Source organism: Lissotriton vulgaris, chromosome 6 (genome assembly GCF_964263255.1).
Source record: "Lissotriton vulgaris chromosome 6, aLisVul1.2, whole genome shotgun sequence".
Lineage (NCBI taxonomy): Eukaryota > Metazoa > Chordata > Amphibia > Caudata > Salamandridae > Lissotriton > Lissotriton vulgaris.
The window spans coordinates 255892298-255919660 of record NC_141694.1 but is presented as its reverse complement, the minus strand read 5'-3'; the positions used below and the strand labels follow the sequence as shown (position 1 = coordinate 255919660).

Here is a 27363-nt window from a genome sequence, read left to right as displayed (position 1 = left end):
GCTCCGGCTCCGGCGCCGGAGATCCTTCTTTTGACAAAGCAGGTGAAGGAGAGACAAAGTCCTTACGATGTTTGTGAGACCTTCTCTTCGAGTCAGAGGAATCCTTCCCCGAATGATGTCTCGAACTGTGCTTCCTCCTCTTATGCTTTCTCCTCGAAGAGCTCGAAGCATGTCCGGAAGCCGACTTAGATCTAGACCTAGATCTATCTCTGGACTTCGACTTCGCTTTAGACCTCGAGTCCTCTCCAGACCTCGAGCCCGCTCTGGACCTCGACGCCGATACCGACCTCGACCGAGACCTTTGCTTCGACTTCGATCTCCGTGACGTAGATCTCGAAAGTCGCCCAGAGTCTTTCTTCACCTTCGCCAAAAGCAACTTTGCTTCACGCTCCCGAAGCGCCTTTGGATTCATCTTAAAACAGGACTCGCAGTTCTTCACATCGTGACTTGAACCAAGACACCACAAACAATCCTTATGTGGGTCAGTGATAGACATCATGCGGGCACAAGACCTACATGGTTTAAAGCCTGTTTTCCTCGACGACATCTCCGGAGAAGAACAAGGTCGTAAGAGAGAAACAGTGACAAATATGAACAGAAAGATACTAGGTATCGCTGAAGATCCCGAAAACCGTTAGCGTCGGAGACGCGGAAAAAAGGGAACTGACGTCATCACGCCGGCGTGGGCCTGATATGGGGTCGGTGACGTCAGACGGAGTCACGCGCGATGCCGTGCTCCGGTGACGTCGTCCACGTCGGCGTGCTACGAAGAAAATTTCCGAACGTTGCTGACGCAAGGGGGATATTCACAAGGTGAGGAATCCACACGGCAGATGTATCTATCAGAGAGATGATGCTATAAAAGATCTGTAGGGAACAAAAGGGGTTAGGTCCTTTATGTGGTGAGGGCTAGACCTAATATCAATAGTGAACAACACAAAGTACCCAAACCACAGTGACTCAATACGTTTTTTTGATACAGGGTAAGAAACCAATTTATTGTCGCTTCCCTAGACACCATTATTTATCTCGATCATTTTGTATTTTTTATATTTTCAAAGAATTGCTGACAGAAAAAGACATTGATTGCAAATATTTACAAGGCTAAACAAACTTTAACAAACATTAAAGGCAAAGACTATTTACACATTTAGAAACCATTATGTCACACATTAGAAAATATTCTCACATCAGACATTAAATAAAACAATTATTGAAAAAATAATACAAACATTTTTATCACAAACAACAAAAAACTTGCAAACACTGAATGAGAGAAACTAGGGGTTGGGAGGATAGAATATAAGTAATTAAATGACTTATATATATTTTAATGCTGGACCAGCCGGTCCTAGCTTTTGTACAACAATGATACTTTGTATCTCCCAAACAACACTGCCGACGCGTTTCTAGACCAGACTGGAGTCACTGGTCTAGAAACGCCTCAGGTTACATAATTTGAGGTCACATACATTTTAGGCTCAGGAAGGAAGACTAATTGAAACTGACCATAATAACTTGCTTTTCTGCCGAACCGGAACCCGGGATCCCAGGGTTAACGAAAGTAAGTCTCGATGTTAGAAACTTTCAGCAATAGAGAACACAGCCACAGTAAACAGTATGACAGTTGGGAAGCATTTGTTAGAGTATGTGCGGAAAAATTTCAGAACAACTGAATTCTCGTGAAATACTATAAAGACTGTAACATGACCCTACCCGACATAGTACCCTTGTAAAGTGGTATATCACAGGGGTTAGCACCTCTGAAAAGCTGTGGAAAGCTTCAGACTATTGTGATTATGCCATCCCTTCTGCCACATCCGTATAAATAAACTCTGTCAGCCCTTCTGAAGATAGATGGTCATTGAGCTGTCTCACAATGTGCGCCAGCTCCGTTAGTATTGTAAACATACTCTTTAGGTTAGCCCTTGCATTATTAACAGTAGCACACTGTAGCCGGAGGTAAACATTATATAGATCAGCACTTCTTACCTCGTCGACGCATGCCGTCAGGTCGTCGGCGACGACCGCTGCTGCACTGCGAGGCGTCATGCCAAGGTGGCGCTGTCAACAATCATAGACGGAGACCGGCGTTGAGCCCAGATATCGTCGTCGACAAAGTGACCTCCGCTGGCTGTCATGAGGACGGCAGGACAAGGTAACAAGATGACGGCGTAGTGAAGCATGCAATGGGGCAGTCTTAGACAGAAAGATGAAGACGAGGCCGCTGTCGACACCGTCATTGTTAGGCGGAGCGGACTACGTCAAGGCATCCTCGATGTCGTAGTCGACGCATCTGTAGACGTCATTGGCGTCTACTAGGCAGTAATGATGCCTTGCTGTCAAATGGATATGGGTGCCTTTTAGTTAGCGTGATCGCTAGGAAAAAACAACAGCCAGAGCTGTAGGCACCGACAGCGAAGTTCAAGAGGAGAGGTATTTGCTTTTCTCCTGTGAACGGTCCTTCTCTGACCCAAAAGAGAGTCTTTTAAGGACCTTTAAGAGCGTCTTAAGTACTGAACCCCTTTGACGCTATCATCCACATTTGACTTGTATTCCATAAGACTATAGGAATACTCTTACCTGATAGGGTTGAGTCAATAAATAAATCCTTAAGTGGAGAATCTGTTAGAGAAAATAATTAATTCCACCATAGCCACATGTTGTAGAGATTTTTAAAAACCTTAAAAGGAGTATAAAAGGAAAAAACAATTAATTCCACTACCACCACGGGTCTAAAGAACCCTATTTTAAGCATTAACTTCAGTGGTAAAAGGAGTATATAAGAAAAAAGAGTTGGTATAGCTGAGCAGAGCTCAGGAGACTCCCTGCACACGAGGTGCGGTAGAAAATCTGAGGATTTTGCCTCTCTGTGGAAGGTTCCAGGAGGGTGCTGCAGCCTGATTGGCTGTGTTCCAAGTTTGGTTCTTTTTGCAAAAGGATTGATCTGGGCTAATGTAGTGCCTCTGTGGTCCATAGTAGCCTATTGTGTAATGTTATTAGGACTATAATGTATATGTTTTACTATACCGCGAGACTCCCACCTCGTCAGCGGGGATGATTCTAAGCATGTGAATCTATAAAAGATACACCCAATACTGGATAACAATACTCGACATCATGGTCAGATGACAAACACCATACACAATCGTCGTGTGGATCAGTTATGGAAATATGTCCACCGCACTCCCTGCAAGACTTAAAACCTGATTTTCTCGAAGACATCCTTGAGAAGAAAGAAAAAGAGAACAGGATACAACTGGAAAAAACAAAGTAACAAGCTACGGAGAGTCCCAGAAACCGTTGGCGTCGACGGCGCGGAAAAAAGGGAACTGACGTCATCACGCCGACGAGGCTCTCCTATGGGTCCAGTGACATCAGCGAGGTCGCGAGCGGAGTCGTGCCTTTGTGACGTCATCTACATCCTCGTCAGCGTAGAGAGCTACAAAAGTTTCTGAATGTTGCTGGCGCAGGTGATATTCACAAGGTGAGGAATCCACTGGCAGATGTATCCATCAGATGTATCGATCAGAAGATAAGCTACTTAAGGGAGAGGATAGGAATTATCTGGGCTGTCTTCACCATAACACTTATTTCATTATGGAATTTTATAACAAGTGTTATAATCTCATACAAACCATCTGAGCCTCCTACTTGATCGTTCTAGCTGGAAGGGACATCTTTCTCAATTAGACAAAGTTTTACATGATAAGTTACTTACTTATCTCAGAGACATGCCAGAAATTAGCAAATGTAAATGTGCCCGAAAAACCATGCTTTTTAATAAAGGATTGCCCGAGATGAACATCTCCTCTATCAGTATCTAGTCTCTTGGTTCTCTTCCATTTTCTGTAGCTCAGGTGCTGTGACATTTAGGCCAAAGGCATGGCTTGCACAACATATAAATATATATGTGCACAGAAGAAAAATCAATGATCAAAGAACATCATTAAGGAAGACAAAAAAATATGTTTGCATTTATTTATCGGCTAGAGGAATATTTAGTTGATGTATTATAGTTCAGGGTTCATACAAACACATGCCAATAAACCATCTCAAAGAAAATGTACCAGGGAAAAAACTCTTAGCATCTCATCCCCTAAGATTTTTTCTCTACGGTGCCTCATCCTCAGCATCTGGCATATGGCGTTTTATTTTTTAATCTCATTATGCCGCCCCTCAGTTATTTCTCTCTTCATGTGGTACTCATATTTATGGAGAATCAAGGACAGGCTCAATATTTTTGCAGTGGCTACCTTTAAAAGCTAGTGGAAACAATGCAATTTAACATCAGCTTTTATTGAACTCTTAAATCACTGTTAAGACAGACATGAACAATTGCATTGATTCTTTAGACTCTCTATAACTGTCAGACAAGTCAGTAATGTCATTTCTTCTCAAAGACTGCATGTTCCATGTAACTTAGTGCAGATAGAGCAAACATGATCATGAAAATTATATAGATCAATGGTAGAACTAAGGGATGCTGTACCAACTCAGTAAGAAAAACACTGTTCTGTAGACAGTTTTTTCTAAATGATCCCAAATCAAGCTTGGACTAAAGTATAGTGGAAGGGAAGGAGCATTGCATGGGTTAGCTCAAGCCGTAAGGATCAGGTGGACAATAAAGAGTGCACATTCTCAGAACATACACTATGATTGCACTCTTTCTTGGTGAAGCGTGGCCCTGCCATGCTGTAGGCCATAGGTACTATGCAAGACTCTTTAAAAGATATTGTTATCAAATTAATGCATGGCAGAGTTACAGAGGGAGTTGGGTGGGTTCTCAAAGATGTACTGCTGAGTCCACAAAATGCAGGTGAACCACAGGTTGCACTCACTTTCATCATACTGATGTCTCATTATCTGGCATCTTCCATTGTCAAAACAGATAGCAAGACAGGGACAATCTGGCTCAATGTAACCCTCTGTACCGGCATACCAATGCATTCCCGCAATGCTGAGGACTCCAGTCACATTCACCAGACAACTCATGGTCACCGTGCCCTAAACACAAGAAATAAGACAATTACTTTAAAACTATTACAGCACTTCGAAATCTCAATAACAATATATGCATTTTAACAACTAGAAATTGTCAAAGTAACAGTTTAAAAATAAAACATGCTATTTAAAGATCTACAAATCAGAAACAGAATAATGTTCCCACATCTCTTCCAGCCATGTCCCAAGCTATGATTTTAGGTTCCTCCTGCGCTACAGCATCAAACAGTCCAGGCCAGCTACTCTAGAGCTACTGTCCATTATTTCTCCCAGACTAAACATATATGGCATCAGATCCCTGCATATTCACGGCTCAACTGTATGAAACATGCTACTCTTTCCACTGAAAAAACAGGGGAATTTTTACCTAAGCCTCTACGAATGAATTTAAACACTGAATGTTTTTCGGATAAACACAACTTTATTTGTTTACCCAGACAATTGATTTTGTCTTTGATTTCTTGTAATTTGTCTTGTTTCTTTATAAACAGAAAAGGAAGATTGCCATCAACCTCACATATAGCCATATGTGAATTACATTACCAATGTGTGAATATTTACAAAAAGTGAAACACAAAATATGTGAAAAAACATTTACATCACAAAGTGCTCAACATTATACAAAAACATGGACCATGAATTAACCTTCGAATTTGGAAAAAAACAATTCATTTAGCAGTCCTACGGCTCAAGGGTAAACGTTTTTCCCGTAAGACCCCTGGCCAATTCCGCTGACCAAATCAACAAAGCTAAACAATTCAAATCCAACAGTAGTTTCAAATTCTAGTCTCAAATGCACAATGAATGTCCAAAATCAGAAAGCCAATCAGAAAGCCGACGCGTTTCGAATCCTGCTAGCTGATTCACAGGATTCTCATCAGGGCAGTATAATTCTAGTCCATGGGCACTATTTCTAAAACAGAAAGGGGAAAGTTTGTTTTAATAAAAAATAGTCCTCAAGCCATTTATTGTGTTAAATAACATGGCGGGAGGCGGCATACCTTGTGCGTGAATTATCCGAAATTGCATTTAACTCATTGAAGAAGATGTTCTATGCTGTGGGTCCGCGCTGAAACAGAGCGGATGGTTGGTCAAAAATAGCACGTTCAGAAAGCAAAGCATCAAAGCTAGTACTGAGCACAGGGAGCTGCGTTACCTTAAAATATCTTGGTCCGGCGGCAACGCTGCCTGGTCCGGATTATACTTGTCGTGGTTCGGGTTGTTTATCTGTGGGTTTAATAATGCCAATGAATGCGGGGTCTCTACAGCTTCATTGTCAAATTGACTGACATGCACTGCGGGGACTTACTTGTCTTTTTTTATTTTTTTATGGAGGCGCATACATTCCTCTCCGGGGTTTCCGCAAGTTGTGCTGTCAGAAAAGAGGGGGGGGAACAAGTCACTCCGGTGAACAATTCTACACGTGTGGAACACAGAAGAGATGAACATCTGGCGGTGCCAAAGCTTACCGGCGGTGATGTAAATGTTTTTTCACATATTTTGTGTTTCACTTTTTGTAAATATTCACACATTGGTAATGTAATTCACATATGGCTATATGTGAGGTTGATGGCAATCTTCCTTTTCTGTTTATAAAGAAACAAGACAAATTACAAGAAATCAAAGACAAAATCAATTGTCTGGGTAAACAAATAAAGTTGTGTTTATCCGAAAAACATTCAGTGTTTAAATTCATTCGTAGAGGCTTAGGTAAAAATTCCCCTGTTTTTTCATTATATTGGCCCTACCTACCCTCTTTCCCATAGGGCCTAACCACCCTTGTTCTTTGATACTCTTTGCACTGAGGCTTGAGAAATACTTCTTAAAATGTAAGCAAAGTTCATAGACATATACTTTCATTTCATTCAGAACCCTTTTCTCAGAAATAAAAACTCTGCGATACCAAGGAAGGATGAAATTCCGCGACTATGCGGCTGTGACATCCCTGCCATTTTCATTTGGCCCTGAATGGTCTGCAATGCTTTTGCTGCTGGGAACATTTTCTGGGGCCCCTGATCCTGAGAGGCCCACACACTGCAAAATTGTACTCTTCATGTGAGGTCTGGGATGGGCGACCCTAGGAAAGTATCTCTATTGGTCCCCTTTGCAAAAGCCCTGGCTTGGTGCAATTTATTCTTGTTTTGAGGTGCCTAATGCAGCCCGTAGGCAAAAAGCTTCATTGTGTATGCTGTAATTCGGAGTGCCTTGGGACAGATGGGGGATCTTTTTCTTTATTTTTTTGGTTACATGTAATGCTTGTAAATCTTTTTCTGTGCACTGTCACCTTCCTGGTGACGTATTTCCGGGGGTGGAGGGGGCGGAACTGCTCACTTTGCCAGCATTTAGGCATGCACGTACGTGCCTCTGGCGAGCCAAAGGCAAGCCCGTCTGTGCCCATCCGTGCCTGGACGTCGCCAGACGCCAGCTATGCGGCTGGTTTTGGAAAAAATATGCTTTCTTATTCCTGAGATGAACTTCTAGCCATTAGGCCAGCAAGGAGCAGCTGCGGCCTTCTCCCGTGCAACCTTCCTGTGGGTCCATTCTGTTGTAGGAACTGTGGCTTTAATTCATGGGCGCCCATTTCATCTCTTCCCATCCATCCATCTGGTCCTCATCAGGATATTACTGTTTAGTCTCAGTTGCAGGTTGTTAGTTAAACACTATCAGGATGTGTACGATTTGTTATGCGACGAATCCCCTCTTGTGCTTTTCTTGACAGAGACATGTTTGTCAGCAGATACAGTGGCAGAACCAGGCTTGGCACTCCCCCCGGGCTATAATATCATCACCCTTAATCGGGAGACTAGAGGTGGTGGTGTGGCAGTTGTTTTTAAATCATGCTTTACCTGTACACTTGTTAAGGAAACCTTAATGGGTTGTGAGTGTGGATGGTTTGGGATTTCTTTTAATTCCAAATATACCATGTCTAGCATACTGGTATACCGCCTTACAGGCCCTTCGAAGGAATGCAGGACTGCACTGGTTGACATAGTGGGCTTACTGGTCAACTTTTCTGTCATTGGCGACTTAAATATACATCTTGACAATCCCCATGACTCAGAAGCAGTCAACTTCTCAGCTGACCTAGCAACCTGCCAGCTGCAATAATTAGTACATGGTTCCACTCACTCTGCTGGCCACCTACTTGACCCAGTCTTTTCCAATCTTCCACGTCATTCTGTCTTAAACCCTATTCCGCTACATATGTCTGAACATTATCTGATTCCTATGATGCTTTCCGGTTGTGCCCTCTCGAAAGTCACCTCAGAAGCTTTCACTCCGTCGCCCCTGGCACAAACAAAATTTTGATCATCTCAATACCGTCCTCTCCTCGAGCGTGCCTAATTGGCCGGAAGAATAAGAGAACAGCAGAGTAATTAATTGTACTCTGGTTTGAAAATAAATACCCTTGAAATATCCCTCAGTACTATTTCTATTTTCTATCGTTGATGTTTATGCTCAGGTATAGGAGGGTAATTTGGGCATGACCCCTACTACTGTATATACTTAATTGACCAGAAGACACAGATGCCGCCAGCGAAGCACTATCTGATTGGCTACAGCATCCTCTGGATGACCTGATCCCTGCCAAACAATCTTAGTGTCGGAGCCCTAGATCCAATCCATGGTATAACAACGACCTTACCAATATGTGTAAAGCATGTAAGCGGATGGAGCGGGCATGGAGGCGAGACTTTGACTCCATCTTGAAGAGTTGCTATCAGTCAGCCATTAAGAAATACCATAGGGCTGCCCAAAAAGCACAGGCAGCACATTTTGCTGATGAGATCAGAAAAGGCCATAATCCTTCTAAGAGGATTGTTTCTATTCTTAAAAATCTAAATCAATCAATCAAGGCATTTATAGAGCGCACTACTTACCCAGAGGGTCTCAAGGCGCTAGGGGGGGGGGGGAGAGGGGGTGCCGCTACTGCTCTAACAGCCAGGTCTTGAGCTTCTTCCTGAAGGAGAGGTGGTCTTGGGTCAGGCGGAGGTCGGTAGGGAGGGTGTTCCAGGTCTTGGCGGCCAGGTAGGAGAAGGACCTTCCTCCTGTTGTCGCTCTTCGGATGCGGGGGACGGCGGCGAGAGCGTGGTTGGTCGATCGGAGGTGACGTTTGGGAGCGTAGAAGTTGAGGCGGTTGTTGAGGTAGCTCGGGCCTTGGTCGTGTAGGGCTTTGTGTGCGTGGGTGAGGAGACAGAAGGTGATTCTTTTGTTGATGGGGAGCCAGTGCAGGTCTCTCAGATGTCCGGAGATGTGGCTGCGTCGGGGGATGTCGAGGATGAGTCTGGCTGAGGCGTTCTGGATCCGTTGGAGTCTCTTCTGGAGCTTGGCGGTGGTTCTGGCGTAGAGGGCGTTGCCGTGGTCTAGTCGGCTGGTGACGAGGGCCTGGGTGACCGTCTTCCTGGTCTCGGTGGGGATCCACCGGAAGATCTTCCGTAGCATGCGCAGGATGTTGAAGCAGGATGCGGAGACGGCATTCACTTGTCTGGTCATGGAGAGGGAGGAGTCCAGGATGAAGCCCAGGTTGCGTGCGTGGTCTGTCGGTTTGGGTGCGGTGCCCAGGGCGGGGGGTCACCAGGAGTCGTCCCAGGCGGAGGGCGAGGAGCCCAGGATGAGGACTTCCGTCTTGTCTGAGTTCAGTTTCAGGCGGCTGGTCGTCATCCACTCGGCTACGTCTTTCATCCCTTCGTGGAGGTTGGTTCTGGCGGCGGCAGGGTCGTTGGTCAGGGAGAGGATCAGCTGGTTGTCGTCGGCGTAGGAGATGATGTTGAGGTTGTGCTGGCGTGCGATGGCCGCAAGGGGGCTCATGTAGACATTGAAGAGGGTGGGGCTGAGCGAGGAGCCCTGAGGAACGCCGCAGATGACTTCCTTGGCTGCTGATCTGAACAGTGGTAGGCGGACTCTCTGTGTCCTTCCGGCGAGGAAGGAGATGATCCACTCCAGTGCCTTCTCCTGGATTCCGATGTTGCTGAGGCGCTGCACTAGGGTGCGGTGGCAAACAGTGTCGAACGCCGCGGAGAGGTCAAGGAGGATGAGGGCCGCTGTTTCACCGTTGTCAAGCAGGGCTCGGATGTCATCGGTGGCAGCGATGAGGGCGGTCTCGGTGCTGTGGTTGGCTCGGAAGCCAGACTGTGAGGGGTCGAGGGATCCATTCGTCTCGAGGAAGGCGGCCAGCTGCTTGTTGACGGTCTTCTCGATGACTTTGGCTGGGAACGGGAGGAGCGAGATGGGGCGGTAATTCTTGAGTTCGGCGGGGTCCGCTGTTGGTTTCTTTAGTAGAGCGCTGAATTTGGCGTGCTTCCAGCTCTCCGGGAAGGTGGCGGTGTCGAAGGAGGTGTTTATGATGTCCCGCAGGTGGGGTGCGATGACAGCGTCGGCCTTGTTGAAGACGTGGTGGGGGCAGGGGTCGGTCGGAGATCCGGAGTGGATAGAGTTCATCGTGCAGATGGTGTCTTCTGTGTTGATCTGGGTCCAGGCGCAGAGGGTGGTGGTGGGGGGCGTTGGAGCGGTCGTGGGGAGCGTTGTTTGTGGGCTGAAGCTGTTGTGTATGCCAGCGATCTTGTTGTGGAAGAAGGAGGCGAGGGATTTGCAGAGATCTTGCGACGAGGTGATGTCGTTGTTTCCGGCGTTGGGGTTGGAGAGCTCTTTCACAATGTTGAAGAGTTCCTTGCAGTTGTGTGCGTTGTTGTCCAGTCGGTCCTTGAATGCTGTTTTCTTGGTGGCGCGGATCAGTTGATGGTGCTTCCGGGTGGCGAGCTTGAGGGTGGTCATGTTGTCCGGTGTAGGCTCCCTTCTCCAGGCTTTCTCGAGGGCTCGGCAGTTCTTCTTGGAGCTCTTGAGTTCGTCGGTGAACCATGGGGCCTTCTTGCTGCCGTGTCTGCTAGGCGGGGTCCTTAGTGGGGCGAGGTCGTCTGCGCAGTTGCTGATCCACTTCGTGAGGTTGTCGGCGGCTTGGCTGGGGTTTGCTGAGCTGGCGGGAGGGTGCTGGCTCAGGGAAGCGGCGAGCTGGTCTGCTGTGATCTTGTTCCAGTTTCTTCGAGCGACCTGTTGCTGGTGGTGGTGGATCGTGGATCTTCTGAATGTGAAGTGGACGCAGCTGTGGTCCGTCCAGTGGAGTCCGGTGGCGTGGCTGAAGATGATGGCCTTGCTGGATGAGAAGACGGCGTCGAGTGTGTGTCCGGCGAGGTGGGTGGGGGTGGTCACCAGCTGCTTGAGACCGAGGTTGGCGAGGTTGTCAAGCAGGGTGGTGGTGTTGCGGTCGTTGTTGTTCTCCAGGTGGAAGTTGATGTCCCCCAGGAGGATGTAGTCAGCGGAGGGGAGGGCGTGCGGGCAGATGAAGTCGGCGATGTCTTCGCTGAATTGTGTGCGTGGTCCCGGGGGTCGGTAGATGAGGGTGCCTCTGAGGGTGGTTTTGGGGTCCGTGTGGATCTGGAAATGCAGGTGTTCGGCGGTTTTCAGGGTGTCGTCGGTGTTGGTCGTGATGCGGATGGTGTCCCTGTAGATGATGGCGATGCCTCCTTGTTAGACCTGTCTGGCTTTTTGGCGAAGTCCCTCCTAATTATTATTTATTTTGTCCCCTTTTTGCCCCTCATACCCTTGTTAATTTTTTGTCTACTGACTTTTTGTAGGTGTTGGCCAGGGGGATAGGTGTTCTTTCTCCCCCTCATAATCTTTTACCTCAGGCCCAGAGGCCTGTTCTGACAGGAAAGTTGGCACCACCTAAAATGGTGGCCACCAACTGCCCCAACTGTCACACACAGAACTTGGCCATAGCCTAACATAGGGCATTCTAGAACCTTCTGGTCCATTCTGGACCACTGAAGGGCAGCCTATATAAGGCGGAATGCGGGGCAGCCATTTTGTCTACCTGTGGAAGTCAGCTGGAGGACAGGCTGTAGCTAAGGGTGGGAGAGGTTAGACATAGGGTTGACCTCCCAGATAGGGAAGCTGCCTTGGGTTGTCACCTCATTATCCCCTTCTGGGTTACTTGTCCTGACCCCGCTGTGAAAGGTTACTGGAGACCCTGGGCGCCTAGCTTGCCCCTTGTCCAAACTATATAGGGGAAGTCTATAGGAGAAGGAGACTGCAGCGCTGCGGAGCGCAGTCCTCTGCCCAGTTGGAGGGACTTGTGAGAAGTGTGCCTTTATCCTCAGCCTCTGTCCAGAGCCTGGTAATTGTGCGAGACTGTCCCCTTGTTCATAATTCCCTGGAACGTCACCTCTCACCTGCTGAGGTCGAGCGCCACTGAGGAGAGGAGAAGCCAGGAGAAAACGGGCTGTTCCGCCCTTCTACCCCCCAATCCAGCGTAGAGAGCAGCGTCGCTGTAGATCTGCATCTGCCAGCCCTGAGGTGAGGAGCGGAGAAGAAGGGCAGGGTAGCGCGTCCAGCGCGGTCACTGGGAGAGAGACACTAGCTCTCCGCGCATGCCCCGTGGAGCCGCCGGGCTCCGTGAGGCGGAGCCGGATCCGAGGAGGCGGAAGGGGAGCAGCGAGAGGAATCACCAGCACGCGCGCTGCTGCGCATGCTCACCAGAGTAGCATCTTGCCGTCCAGCGCTGAGGAGAGGCGCCGGCGGCTTTTCCAGGCTTTTCCAGGCTGTTGAGCAATCGGCGTGTCCTTCCTGCCCCAGCGCCACACTGAGGAGCTGGCCTGGGCAGGGAGGGAGAGAAACGAGGCCCGGTAAAGGTCTGGGGCTTCGTGGTGTTTACCTTCATCAAATCCAGCGCGAGTGCGGCGCGGAGGAGTCAGCCTGAGGCGTGGGAGAGCCTCTTCAGTTTTGATTCTCCAGGCCTCGCGCAGGCTAATTCTTGACCTTTGGCACAAAGCTAATCTCACTACAGTCACAAGTAAGGAGGTATCTACGTGGGGAATTGGTTTCCACAGTATTAACTATACATAAATGGAGACTCTGACTCTGGGAGTACAGCGTCTATGAGGAATCCCTGACAGGGACCTAAATGGAATTGGCTTATGTGGTTCTTAACCCATTTCTCTCTGGCAGGATAAGGAAGTGAATTATAAACGCTATTCATGTAAAGGAGAGTGTTACCCTGAGCTAGTTAAAAGGTTGATCTTGCCAAACTGTAGAGTAATACTGTATTGAGAGATGACGTATAGTAGACTGAATACAGTAACTGCATAATTGAGCTGTAGAGGAGTAATAGTCATCTACCAAATGTCTAAGTGAATTATCTATTTTACAAATGTTGGTTGTTCTTATGACCTAGAATTGAAAAGTATTCCTGCTATATTCTACACAACCTGAATGGTAATTTAATTGTGGATTCTAAAAGTGAAAAGAGCCAAGATATATATATATTATTTTTATAAAGCAGTACGTATTTTCCCACATTTTTGGTGTAGTGTTTTCTTTTTGAGTGCTATTGCGTGGCTTTACTTTTGGGTGGTCTGCAACCTTTACACTGTGCCTCTGATATGCTAGTCTTGCCCTAGGCCAGGCTACCCAGTTCCAACACTCCTCCAGTCTGGTTGCCGCGGTCTCTACGGGTGATCTTGTAGCCCTCTGGGATGGCGATGGCGATGTCGGGCGCTGAGGAGTCGTTCATCCAGGTTTCCGTGAGGAAGGCGACGTCAGGAGCCGTGGTATCGAGGAGGTTCCAGAGTTCGATGGTGTGTCTGTGGACGGAGCGGGTGTTGAGTAGGATGCACTTGAGGTGGTTGCTGCTGGTGTTCAGCTTGGCGGGTGCTGGTGCGGGGCAGGTTCGGTTGCAGGAGAACTCGCAGGCGTGACAGCTGAAGGGTCCGTGGGTTCGTCTCGGGGTGGCTTGGTGGCATCCCGGGATTCGGCCGGTGTTGAGTGCGTTGAGGGTGGCGGCGTCGTACGTCCGGCGAGTGGGCTGGCATCTTCGGGGGCCAGGGGTCCTGGCACTGGGCGCGGGCCAGGCGCGGACGGGCGCAGACGGGCGCAGACGGGCTTACCTTTGGCGCGCCTTCGGCGCACAATCGGCGCGCCCGCTGCGCGTTACCGCTGCGCGTGCGCACGGTCGCCATTTATGGCGAAGTGCAGGGAGGGAGGGGCAGCTGGGAGGCGGGAGCGGGGAGGAAGGGGGCGTGGCTACACTCCCTGGCGGCAGGAATCGGCAGCGGGGAGCGGGGTGCGGGTGCAGGGGTAGGCTGCACAATGGGGGGGAAACTAGGGGCAGCACGGGGAAAAAAGTATCAGGGCACAGAAAAACAAACACTACAGCAGGAACAGGCAGGCAGAGGAGCACAACGCGGAGAGAGCAGCAGGCGGGGGCGTGGCCTGAGGGCGGATCCGAGGGCGGGAAGACTCTGTGAGGCAGGCTGAATCGGCAGGCGGGGGCACACACAGCAGCTGGTGGCCGTGCGGCGCGGGGGTGTCCTACAAGTAGGTAAAAAATGCTGGGGCATCTGCGATGTTTGCCATCAATTCAGATGTGAGGACCTTGCCACCTTCCTTATAACTCAGGTGGATAACATCTATAAGACCTTTCCTCAGGTTACTATGGGCTCTGACTTTGGGGATGTACCTCCTTCCACCCACACACTGGCCACCTTCCCGCCAATTACTGAGGATGCTCTACCTATACTCTGCAGGAAGGTTAAATCTTGCTCCCCGGCTGACATTATGAAGCCTGGCCATCTTATGAGACTGCTTCCTGTGCTTCTCACACCTCTGGGCTAAGTTATCAACATGTCGCTGTCTATGGCTACAGTTCCTAGGCTATGGAAGCAGGCTAGGGTAATACCGCTATTAAAGAAGCCCACCCCCGATCCAGCTAAACAGGAGAACTTTCGCCCTATCTCCCTGCTTTCTTGGGCCTCTAAGATCTCTGAAGCCTATATTAATTCCATCTTGTCAGGCTACCTGGAGGATAATAACATACTGGACTCCTCCCAGTGCAGGTTTCGCACAGGCCTTAGCATGGAGTCAGCCCTCCTAGCTATGACTGAACATCTGAGAGCAGCACTGGATGAGGGACGTACTTCGGCACTGATCCTATTGGATCTCAGTGCCGCATTTTATACGGTCTCTCACCAGATACTGATAGGGAGGTTGAAGGAGGCTGGCATAGTGGACCTCGTCCTGGATTGATTTATCTCCTTTCTTTCGGATAGGTCCTTCCAGGTGTTGGCCCCCCTTTCACCTCCAGAATCATTCCTATCAAACAGAGTGCCGCAGGGCTCTGCGTTAAGTCCAACACTTTTCAACCTGTATGTTCAGCCCCTAGCTGCGATAGCCAAGAGGAGTGGGCTGATTATAGTATCATATGCTGATGGTACACAATTAGTAGTCGCCCTCTCCAATGACTGTTTGAATGATGCTGCTAAATTCTGGAGCGGTCTTGCAGCCGTCGCAGCGTGTATGACTGCCAACTGTCTCCAGCTCAATGCCAGCAAGTCTGAGGTCTTGCTGGTAGGGAAAGATCTTGAGCTATGGAGTGAAAAGTGGTGGCCCACCACTCTGGGCCTTGCTCCCGCCCCAAAACAGGTGGTGAAAAACCTTGGGGTCTGGGTTGTTTCGGCCCTCAGCTATCAAACCCAGAATAAGAAGGTGGCGGCAACATGTTTTGGTATTCTGCGTGGGCTTAAACCTTTGCTGGGTTTCTTTTATCCTTACATCCAACAGATGATTGTCCAGGCATCGGTGTTGTCGAGACTAGACCATGCCAGCTCACTCTACCAGGGGGCAAACAAGACGGAGATCCTGAGACTGTAGGGAGTCCAAAATGTAGCCGTCAGAACTCTTCTTGGCATGCCTAGATGCTGCCCCACCTCCACCGACCTCAAGAACTTCAGGCCCATTTCCCTGCTTCCATTTACAGTCAAGGTCATCGAAAAGGCCATCAACACCCAGCTAGCAAACTTCACTGAAGCCAGCAACGTCTTTGATCCCGATTCCGCAGCACCCACAGCAGCAAGACCGCCCTACTCGCCACCACTGACGACATCCACTCCCTCATAGACCAGGGCCAAAGTGAAGCCCTAATCCTCCGGGACCTCTCAGCTGCCTTTGACACCGTCTTGTTGTATAGCGTTTTAGGATCCAAACGAAATTTACTGATTCATGCCCTTATATAGGTACAATTCACATTGCCCTTATATAGGCATTGAAATCATAACCATATTTAGACATAACCCATGCAGTCCAAATACAGGCATGGCTACTTCCACTCGTTCCAAAAAGCCACAACAATGTCTTGGAAAACTCTGCTTCAGCAGTCAGGGACATCCCCTTGCTTGAATATTGATTTGTCCAAGAATTCATGGAGTTTTCAAAGAACTACCATTCCTTTGGGGTTCTTTGATGACGTTATTATGTCCGACTTTACGTCAAACCAGGCACCTTCCAGGTATAAATATGCCTAGCAGACACACAGTGGTTCGGAGCAGCTCGACTATCAACTTGCCCGACGCAGCTCGCTACAGCAAGTGCCAAAGGAAGCCGACCCTCCAGATGACGCACTGATTAAGAGGCTGCATTTCTCCAGGCGGGAATCCAGCTCCAGTGTTTCCAAGCTCCCCTTGCGGGGTTTTGGGAAATCGAGTCAGAGACAGAGATACCAGACCTCCGTAATTCTAAAACCAAGGTACGGAGCTGATTAGACCCTAAGAGAAATCTTGGTTAGATTCTTGGCAAAGAAAAACTAAACCTATGCTACACCTCACTTACTTCTTCCCCGGAACTAGACTTAGGTTAGGTAAATTGGGGTAGGTGTATTTTAGAAGCACCAGTTGAGTACTTTTTAGCCTTTGTTATTTATGTATGTATTTATCTATGGTTTAGAAACCATACATTGCTTTTACAGTATTATTTCATACTACTCTTCATACGGTACGCATTATACTTTGCAACCAGTATTACGATTGTAGCAGTTCACTTTGCTTGCATTAGAAAGAAGACTTTTCAATAAATCCTTTTACTGAAAACGCCTGTCTCTCTATTTTCTCTGCACCTCTGATGAAATGAAGCATGCACGATTGACTGAGTAAAATATCTATCTATTGTTTCCATGACTCTGAAGATACGTTTATTCTTGGAGGAACAAAGTTGTCATGTTTATGCGGTTGTCAGAAACTAATCCCTTTTTGTGTATTCAAGAAAGTTTCTAGTGACCTGTGAGCTAGCTGGCACTCACAATTACGTCTAATATATTCGATAGAGACCTAGTCGACCTAAGTCCTACGTCAAATCTATAGGATATATTATTCCAATGGGCAGAGCCTATATGGGAATATAGAAACTACACTACATGGCGCCCAACGTTTGGTAAGGCACTAATTTAACGCTAGATACTAGAGTACCTCAGTCATGCTTTTCACAGAGACCCCTTTTTCCCCTTAAAACACTCCAATAGACGTCTGGAGTGGGTAAAAGGATAAAATATCCGCCATAACTGAGTAGGGCGAAAATCCTATGTATTAGTTTTTGGTTTGATTCAACGTTGAAGGATACAGTGTTCCAAAATATTGTGCACCTTATGTTTGTTTCCTTGAAACTTGCTCTGCAAACTTTCATTAAACAATGTCGAATAACGGCGACAATAACGCAACCGGTGGATGGAGCTGCAGGAACTTCAACCCAACCGGGCTTAGACGTTACAGGTTTCCAACAAAATGACCCGGATGCTATAGTCATCCCGGAAAACCTAAGGAAAACAATCACTATAAAGCTTATAACAAATGGCCTATCACCAAGATGTGGTAGGGTAATTTTTGTCATAGAGGCACACGAATATCAGCAGACAGAGGCAGACAGAGGTATTCTATTTATGGATAGTCTTCCCTGAAGCAAATGCAGTATAGCATGTGTTTCACTTCTACAAGGTAGAGGATAATCCAACGGAATATGTTCCTTTCGAGGACATTGAAATTCCACTAACTTACCAAGAGCATCAGCTCTGGTTTAAGGGCGCCCTACAACATCAAAATCACATTACTAGGCTCTTTCCACTAGGTAGATCAGGAGCAACATGGCCGGTACTAGCCAGCTATACACCACATCCTGAAATTGAAGAAATGTCAAGTGAAGAACTGTTAGTTCAACTAAAACAACTAATAAAAATACATAGACAATTGGTTCAATATGTCATGCGGACTCTAACAGTCCAACCTCCTCACCAGGGGAACACAAATAAAATCACACCACAGACTATACAATCAGTCATTGGTAAATTACCGGCAAAATGGGAACAAATTCCATTCTGGATAGCTCAAAAAATTACTCAAATCGAGGCAGTATTTCCTGACAGTACACCTCATGAGAAACACAGAATTGTAACAATCTGTTTACCAATGGGGAATCGCACCACACCTGGAAGACTGCGACACTTAGGGTACAGTCTTTGCTACAATCTACACAAAAACACATGGTGTTCCGTCTATGGTGGTAATACCAGATGTCCTGAAACAGATTCAAAATTAATAAGTGGCAGAGCCTGCTTTAAATCTGGGTATGAAATTACTGAAAGATTTCAAACAGGTCTCAGCTATAATATTACCTAATATTAAACGGGAAGCAGCATCCGTGGCGATCCGCCAAAAATACGCGAAATTGATATAACTGAGCAACCATATGAACTGGTCAGAATAATTGAAAAATCTTATGAAGAACAAGGTAGAGGTAGTTTGGGTGGGAAACCAGTAAAGCCCCAACTAACAGAAACTCCTGAAAAGGTCTTTATTAAAAACACTCTCACTACTCCTAAAAAGAAGTGGAAAAATACTAAACAAACTTCTAATGAGAAGAGTTCTCAGTCCAGAGGATGCTCTCCTCAAAAGGAGCCCTCTGAAAAGAGGTATAACCTCAGGAACAGGGATAATTTGAGAAAACCTGATTGATAGCAAGATACTGATACACGTTCCTCTCGTACCTTTCAGACTTCCTCACAGAAATCGGAAAGAAGACGACGGTCAGAACACAAGGAAGAACGCATGAAGTCCAAAGACGATCAACAAGTTCCAAAAAATAAGAAAGCTCAATTCACCAAGAAGAAGGTAGTAGGTCTAAAAATCACACATTCTGAGGATCTGGAGGACACAACTCAAGAAAGGGGAGTGGGCCCAGACAATGCTGGACAGTGGAGCAGAAGTCACCATAGCTCGCAAGATCTTGAAGGATCATCTGGAGACAGGGGACTTGAATGAGTACATTCAAGTTGAAACAGCTGACACCAGGGTTAGTGTACCCCATAAATTATTTGAAGTAACGCTCCGGATGGAGGGGGACATAAATAGGAAAATAAGAGCACTCTTTTGGGAGAAGCTCTCTAAGGGTTATGACATTCTTCTAGCTGTAAAAGACTGGCCACCAAAATTTGTCAGGGAGTGCTCACATGGCGAAGACATCATTATGCCAGCCTCCATTAATCATATTCCAATTCACTTAAAATACACCTATGACAGAAAATGGGCTGTAACCCAGGCTCCAGCATTATATAAAAATCATGTAGGATGGGATGAGGATTCCCCTCACCATAAAATCCAGTTAATAACTCAACCAACTGCACAGAGGCACTATCCAGTTAAACAAGAAGCTAAAAAACAAGTCAGGGAGATCCTAGATCAACTTGAATACCAAGGGGTGATTGAAACATGCACCTCGTCAATGAACAATCCTTTGTTTCTTGTCTCCAAACCAGATAATACATATTGTCTAGTTTTGGACAACAGACATTTAAACTCTTGTTGCAAAACCTTTGCAGTTCAAAATGCACACAGTGCAGCACTGATGAATAATATTGTGCGCAAAAAATATAAAACTACATTAGATATTTCTAACGGTTTCTTCTGTCAAAACATTGCACCTGAAAGCAGGGACTTGACCGCTTTCTCAATCATGGGGACACAACGTCACTTCTGTCGTCTCCCCAGGGATTCAAGAATAGTCTGGGGTTATTTTCAGCCAGAGTAACAGATTTAATACAAACTTATGATGATGAGGCATTATCTTATGTCGATGACATATATCTAACAGACGATGACTTGGACAGGCACTTGAACAGTGTGAATACCATTATACTTGGATTCGCCTCTGAAGGGTACAAATTCAACTTTAAAAAATCAAGAATTGCCCACCTCAACGTCCTTTTTCTGGATACGTGTTATCAAGTGAAGGCAAAAGCCTGGCAGCCAACTTTTTAGAAAAGTGTGCGCTGCTCCAACCTCCAAAAACGCTGAAAAACTTACAGTCAATTCTAGGTTTCCTGAATTTTGGAAGAACATACATTCTAAACTACGCAGAAAGGGTTAAACCTCTCTACAAATTAATCAAACCTGATTTCAAAACTACTAATTGGACTCAAAAACACACAGAAATTTTGCGTTCAGTGCAAACAGACATGTTAGGAACATCACATTTACAGACACGCGTAAATGTTCGCAACCTTGTAATCATAATAATCCCAGGAAAATGCGGATTCACGTACTTAACTTTTAATGAAGGTGAAAAAGTACCAATTGCTTACAAATCTCACTTGCACACACACTCTGAAATGAAATTCATGTCAACGGAAAATTTTTTGACAGCGGTTCAAACTGCAGTAGCAAAAGAGAGAGCTCTCGTACAGGAAAAACGCATAATGGTTGTTACTCCAGTACCTGCCTTAGAGGCAGTGACAAAAGCGAGCATTCGAAATGCAAAGGCTTTACATCCAAGATGGATACAATGGGTTAACTCTCTTGCTGCAACAGACGTTGAATACATTTTTGACCCTTATTTGAAAACACAATAATTTCTACAATACGAACAAGAATGTCCTCTGCAAAGTGAGATTCTGCCTCTGGAACGGTACGAATGTATAATTTATACAGACGGATCTGCACAGCCCGCAATTGGGGGTAAACAAGCTTATAGTGCTGCATGCTCGATTGTTAAAGGTCGCTGGTGTGATGGTAAATTCCGAACTATGGTCACAAAAACACAATCTCTTGGAGACTGTACAGCTCAGCGAGCTGAAATACAGGCTTTCAAGATGGCGCTTGAAAAAACTGATCGCGAATTCCCCACACTCAGTGTGCGATTCGTATTACTGCGTTCAATCTTATAATGAATACTTGCAGAACTGGTTCAAAACGGTTTCAAAGATGCAAAAGGTGGCACAATCAAGCATAAGTTGCTTTGGGAACAAGTAGTTCAATTACAGAAAGAACTACAAAAGACTCACGTGGTCCATACACTGAGTCATCAGCGTGATGGCGTTCACGTTGCAGGGAATTCATTGGCTGATGAAGCCGCGAAGGCAGCTGTACAAACGGCTTCCGTAGCTGCAAAAGACAGCGGTTAAAGATTACCAAAAGGTTTTCCACTCAAGTACCCATATATAACTGATGTAAATAATGTTCCTTTTGCTCAAATCCCTGGAGTGGGGGATTGAGTAATTCCAAACATGGAACATAGATTAGGACTAATTTTAGCAGGACGTGAAGGGCTTGCCTCTGCACATGCAGGTGTTTCTGCCACAGTGTCATTATTAAAAGAAAGATACTGGTGGCCGCGCATGAGGAAAAAGACCAGAAACTATGTTTTGGAATGTGAAATCTTATATTGAAAAAACGTGCTTCTAATGGAGCATTAGAAGCATCCCTGTGGGCACACCATTCCCCCCTCAGAGCGAAATGAGAGTTCTCTACACCAAGTTAGTATTGTAAATTGTCCATGTTTTATTCACATGATATCATTTCAACTGTCTTTTATGCTTTTCTCAAATCAGTTTCTCTTTTTGGTCTTTTGTAATCCATTCATTTCATTTTACAAATGCGGCATTATTTTGAATCCAATGCATTTCGGGCATTACAAACTGCCCTTCATCAGGGAACAATGCTACAAAGGAAAAAAGTAAAACAATATCAAAATACTGTACGATCTAGATGTTCATTACACTATTTCCTAGTGTTGTGAGCCTTTATGTTATCACCTAGAAACCAAGTGTTCAATACAGGTTCTAAGAACTGTGTACATCGCGCCATCAAGTACAGAATACCGTGAATTTAACCTGCCACCTACCATAACCTTACATCCCGTGTTAATCCAATAATTGGCCATATAGCCCACTCACATGCCGATTCTGCCGCATGGATTTTCACCACATGGTCGAAAGCTACCAAAAGCAAAAACAGTAAACGGACCGTTAAAAGCAGAACTCTGGTGTCAAAACTCTGATGTCCCCAATCTATCCACTCACTGCCAATTATCCATTTCCAAAACTAACCTGTTGTATTCTCGCTTGTCGAAAGCTTTCTCGGGTGTCTACCAAACTTTCAAAGATACTCCATAGTGACCGTCTTTATTTTTCCCAAGAAGACGTTCATTGGTCAACATTTCGATCACGCGGTGTGAAAATGAAAGACATACTAAGTGCTTGGTCTGTTAGTGACTTGAATACTAAACCTCCAATCGTTCGGTATGGCCAATAATGAAAATAGAATCCAAAAGATATCCCTGTGTTACTACGTTAATTACGCGCTAAAGCTCCCAATAGGAAAAGGTGATCGAAGAAAATAAAAATTGGTTATTAAGACGGCCTGCAGATACGAACCCTGCGGTGTCTTAGAATATCAAACATAATAAAGTGGAGTGGGTGTTGTATAGCGTTTTAGGATCCAAGCGAAATTTACCGATTCATGCGCTTATATAGGTACAATTCACATTGCCCTTGTATAGGCATAGAAATCATAACCATATTTAGAATTTACCCATGCAGTCCAATGACGCGCGCACCCTGAACTACTGCAGCGCGACCTGGAATGTTTTAAGCAATTTGTATTTTGATTTTAAAAATTCACTGAGGCACTTCGTTTTAAAAAATTGAATTTACTGCTCACTTTCGCCTCTGCAGCCCCGTTCCACCGCAAGCACTAGGCTTGTTTGGTGTGGAGGGTGCAGGGAGGTACCTTCTTCCGGGTTCCCTCCCGGTGTTGTGCAGTGATTGGGCGAGTGTGTGGAGGCGGAGCTGACCGAGAGCCCGTCCTTTACATAACTCGATGTCGCCGAATACGCGCAGCGGATGCACGCAGCGGATGCGCGCAGCATCCGCGCCGTCCCCGCGCCGAAGTCGAGCCAGAGTCCAGCCCGTCTGCGCCCGTCCGCCCTCAGGACGGGCCAGACATACTGCCCAGGTAACCACTACCAATCAGCTGTCGATTTCATATTATCACGGAACAAACAACCTAAGTATTGTCACCAGGCCATTAATGTTGATACTTGGGTAGGCCCTACAGGCTGTCGTGGATGTAAGCAGGTACTAGAGCCATATCATAGACCAACAGAGAAAGGGGTACGTAGGAATTTAACCGGGGGCCTCATAAATGCACGCTCCATGTGCAAGAATGCACTACATATAGATCATCTAATTCTAGAAAAAGATCTAGACTGTTTATTAGTCACGGAAACATGGCTTAGAGACTGGTCCAACCCCGATATAATGCATGCGCTGCCTCCAGGTTTCCTAATTCAGAGGCTAGATATACCTTCACAGCGAGGGGGGGGGCTGGCAATCATCTACCGAGATTCTCTAAAATGTACTACAACAGATTTATCGGACATCACAGGAGCAGAAAGCCTCGGATTCAGCATTCAGGCGCATGATTCCTTTACCTTTGCGGGGGCATTGATATATCGTCCTCCAGGACAACCGACACAGTTATTAGAAAGTGTAGGAGAAGTCCTGACTAATTTGACTCTCAAATTTGCCAATTTTACTTTATTGGGAGATTTAAATTTTCATCTGGACAGCAGTAACGATCCCAACGTGTCGTGTTTTAGAGAGATTCTACACGTACTGGGACTAACAATACAAACTCTGGAACCCACCCATAAAGCAGGGCACATATTGGACTGCATCAGTTCTAACTTGGACACAATGAAGGTAGAGTCCCCTTTGACTCAGACTTGGTCTGATCACAAATTTATTGCTTTCAGCCTTAGGGTACATGGTAATAAGGCTATGAAGATGGGAACACAAGATAAAGGGAGGTCTATCCCACGCTGGGGGGAAATAGAACACCCAGATCTCAACAGCTGGGTGAAGGAAAGCAAACCGCTACTGCTAGGGAATGAGATTACTGATAACCAGAGATATGAGGGGTGGATGAGGAATATTGGGAAGAGGATGAAATCCCAAGGGACAAAGACCAGATCTATACAAGGGAAAAAGTCTTCGCCCTGGTTTACGAGTGCATTAAAAGAATCACTAAGAGAAGTGAGAGTCCTAGAACGCAGATGGTGTCGTCATTACAATAGTAATGACCAGGAGGTCTACAAGACAGCTAGAAGGCACTATCACGCGTTAATTAAACGTGGTAAAGTGATCTATTACACAAACATGATCGAAGCCTCCAATAATAAGCAGAAGGAAATCTTTTAAATCGTTAATAATTTTAGGAATCCCAAAATACTATCTCAGGAAATTCCGCCGTCCCGGATTCTCTGTGATGAGATAGCGGATTTCTTTGAACAAAAAATACAGAATCTTATGAAAGACTTCCCTCAGGTTGAACTGGGTGATTTAGAGGAAATGAACAATATACACATAATTGACTCTCACTCAGCATGCTGGAAGACCTTTGCCCCGATCAGCCTGGAGGATTCCTTCCAGGCTATATCCTCAATTAAGTCTGGATCACCATTTGACCCCTGTCCCCCAGCGCTGCTAAAAGCTACAATAGAGGAGGTCAATCCTGTAATACATTCTATCATTAATTCATCCTTCCAAACAGGCGAGATCCCAACCCATTGGAAAGTTGCTGCATTCAGACCTTTACAGAAAAAGGCTTTGAGGGACCCTACGGTCCTATCCAATCTGCGACTCATTTCACTTCTCCCCGCCTTATGTAAAATGGCAGAAGCCTGTGTTAATAAGCAGCTCACAGCTTTTTTAGAGGAGAAAAATATCCTTCATACCAATCAAGCTGGCTTCAGAGCTCACCACTCTACAGAGTCTGCCTTGCTGTTCACAACAGAGACCATACGAGCTGCACTGGATCAGGGCAAGAGGGCTGTCCCGATCCTGCTAGATCTATCTGCAGCGTTTGACACAGTGTCCCATACTATCCTGTTACACCGCCTGACTAGTGCGGGCATAGCTGGCACCGTGTTAAATGGCTCAAAAACGTTGACGCATAGACGGCAGGTTATCACGCTGGGTCAGTTCTGCTCCGAAGAGAAGGCATTGCGGTCAGGGGTACCACAGGGCTCGAGTCTGAGCCCTACCCTTTTTAACTTATATATGGTCCCTCTGATTGATCTAATCTCCTCATTCAATATCAGTACAATAGCTTATGCTGATGACACGCAACTAGTCCTAGTCTTGGATGAGGACACAACCAATGCGGAACAGACCCTGAACGAGTGTCTGACTGTGACTTTTGCTTGGATGACAAACAATCATCTCAAATGTAATTCCGCTAAAACGGAAATTTTGTCGTTTGGCTTAAACAACTCCTTTTCTCCCCAGACGTGTTGGCCGGAGGATGCAGAAGCCCCACCGAATACTATCAGGGCAGCACGTAACTTAGGGATTAAATTTGATGAGACTCTCTCGTTCAAACAGCAAGCAAAGGAAGTAGCTGGCTCATGCTTTAACATAATAAAGGGCCTTAGGAATTTTTTTGATCTCCTCCCCCTACCAGCCAGACATACGGTCGCAGTTGCGCTAATCATTTCTAGAATGGATTACTGCAATAGCCTGTATGCAGGGGCAAACAAATCTGCCCTGCACAGACTGCAGATGGTCCAGCATGCGGCTGCTAGACTGGTACTCAGATGGCCAAGGAAATCTTCAGCCTCGGATGCGCTGGACGCCCTTCACTGGTTTCCAGTTCAGAAGCTCATTTTGTTTAAGGTCCTGACGATTGCCTACAGGGCCTTCCATAAGCAAGGCCCATTGTACCTTTGCAGAAATTTCAGGCGATACTATCCCACACGGGAACTTAGATCTGCGACTGTCAATTTGATGATTGTCCCGAAATTTAGACTGGCGACTAAGGGAGGAAAATCCCTGGCGGTAATAGGTGCAAAGGCATGGAATAAACTGCCTCATCAACTCTGCGCGATTACCATCGAACAGAAGTTTAGGAAATCCCTTAAGACATGGATCTAAGACATGGATCTATAGCCTGCCGGACGCTGCATGTAAAACACTGGTATAAAGCTTTCCCTGAGAACAGTAGAGCTGCGACCATCTCTCAGCGGCACGTGTCAAAGCGCCAAGATGCTCCTTGGAGTGGCAGTGCGCTATACAAATGTACATCACATCACATCACATCCAAATACAGGCATGGCTATTTCCACTCGTTCCAAATAGCCACAACGATTTCTTGGAAAACTCGGCTTCAGCAGTCAGGGGCATCCCCTTGCTTGAATATTGATTTGTCCAAGAATTCATGGAGTCTTCAAAGAACTACCATTCCCTTGGGGTTCTTTGATTACGTTATTATGTCCGACTTTACGTCAAACTAGGCACCTTCCAGGTATAAATGTGCCTACACTTGCCCTAGCAAACACACGGTGGTTCGGAGCAGCTAGACTATCTACTTGCCTGAAGCAGCACGCTACAGCAAGTCCTGAAGGAAGCCAACCCTCCAGCTGACGCACTGATCAGAGGCTGCATTTCTCCAGGCGAGAATCCAGCTCCAGTGTTTCCAAGCTCCCTTGCGGGGTGTTGGGAAATCGAGTCCGAGACAGAGATACCAGACCTCCGTCATGCTAAAACCAAGGTACGGAGCTGATTATACCCCAAGATAAATCTTGGTTAGATTCTTGGCAAAGAAAAACTAAACGTATGCTACACCTCACTTACTTCTTCCCGCGTACTAGACTTAGGTTAGGTACATTGGGGTAGGTGTATTTTAGAAGCACCAGTTGAGTACTTTTTAGCCTTTGTTATATATGTATATATTTATCTATGGTTTAGAAACCATACAATGCTTTTACAGTATTATTTCATAATACTCTTCTTACTGTCGGCATTATACTGAGCAACCAGTATTACGATTGTAGCAGTTCACTTTACTTGCATGAGAAAGAAGACTGTTCAATAAATCCTTTTATTAAAAATGCCCGTCTCTCCATTTTCTCTGCACTTCTGATGAAACGAAGCATGCACGATTGACTGAGTAAAATATCTATCTATTGTTTCCACGACTCTGAAGATACGCTTATTCTTGGGGGAACAAAGTTGTCATGGTTATGCGGTTGTCAGAAACTAATCCCTTCTAGTGTATTCGAGAAAGTTTCCAGTGACCTCTGAGCTAGCTGGAACTCACAATTAAGTATAATATATTCGATAGAGACCTAGTCTACCTAAGTCCGACAGCAAATCTATAGGATATATTATTCCAATGTGCAGAGCCTATCGGGAATATAGGAACTACGCTACAG

The 27363-nt window shown here is 46.1% G+C and overlaps 1 protein-coding gene across 1 annotated transcript in view; it reads right to left on the bottom strand.

Moving 5' to 3' along the window:
• The window catches only part of WDR35 (WD repeat domain 35), a 531383-nt gene that overhangs the window by 439144 nt on the left and 64876 nt on the right, over nucleotides 1-27363 (bottom strand). Inside the window, exon 7 of the mRNA XM_086926288.1 lies at nucleotides 4842-5007. Within this exon, the coding sequence (XP_086782414.1) occupies nucleotides 4842-5007 (166 nt within the window). The remainder of the gene's footprint in view (nucleotides 1-4841; nucleotides 5008-27363) is intronic.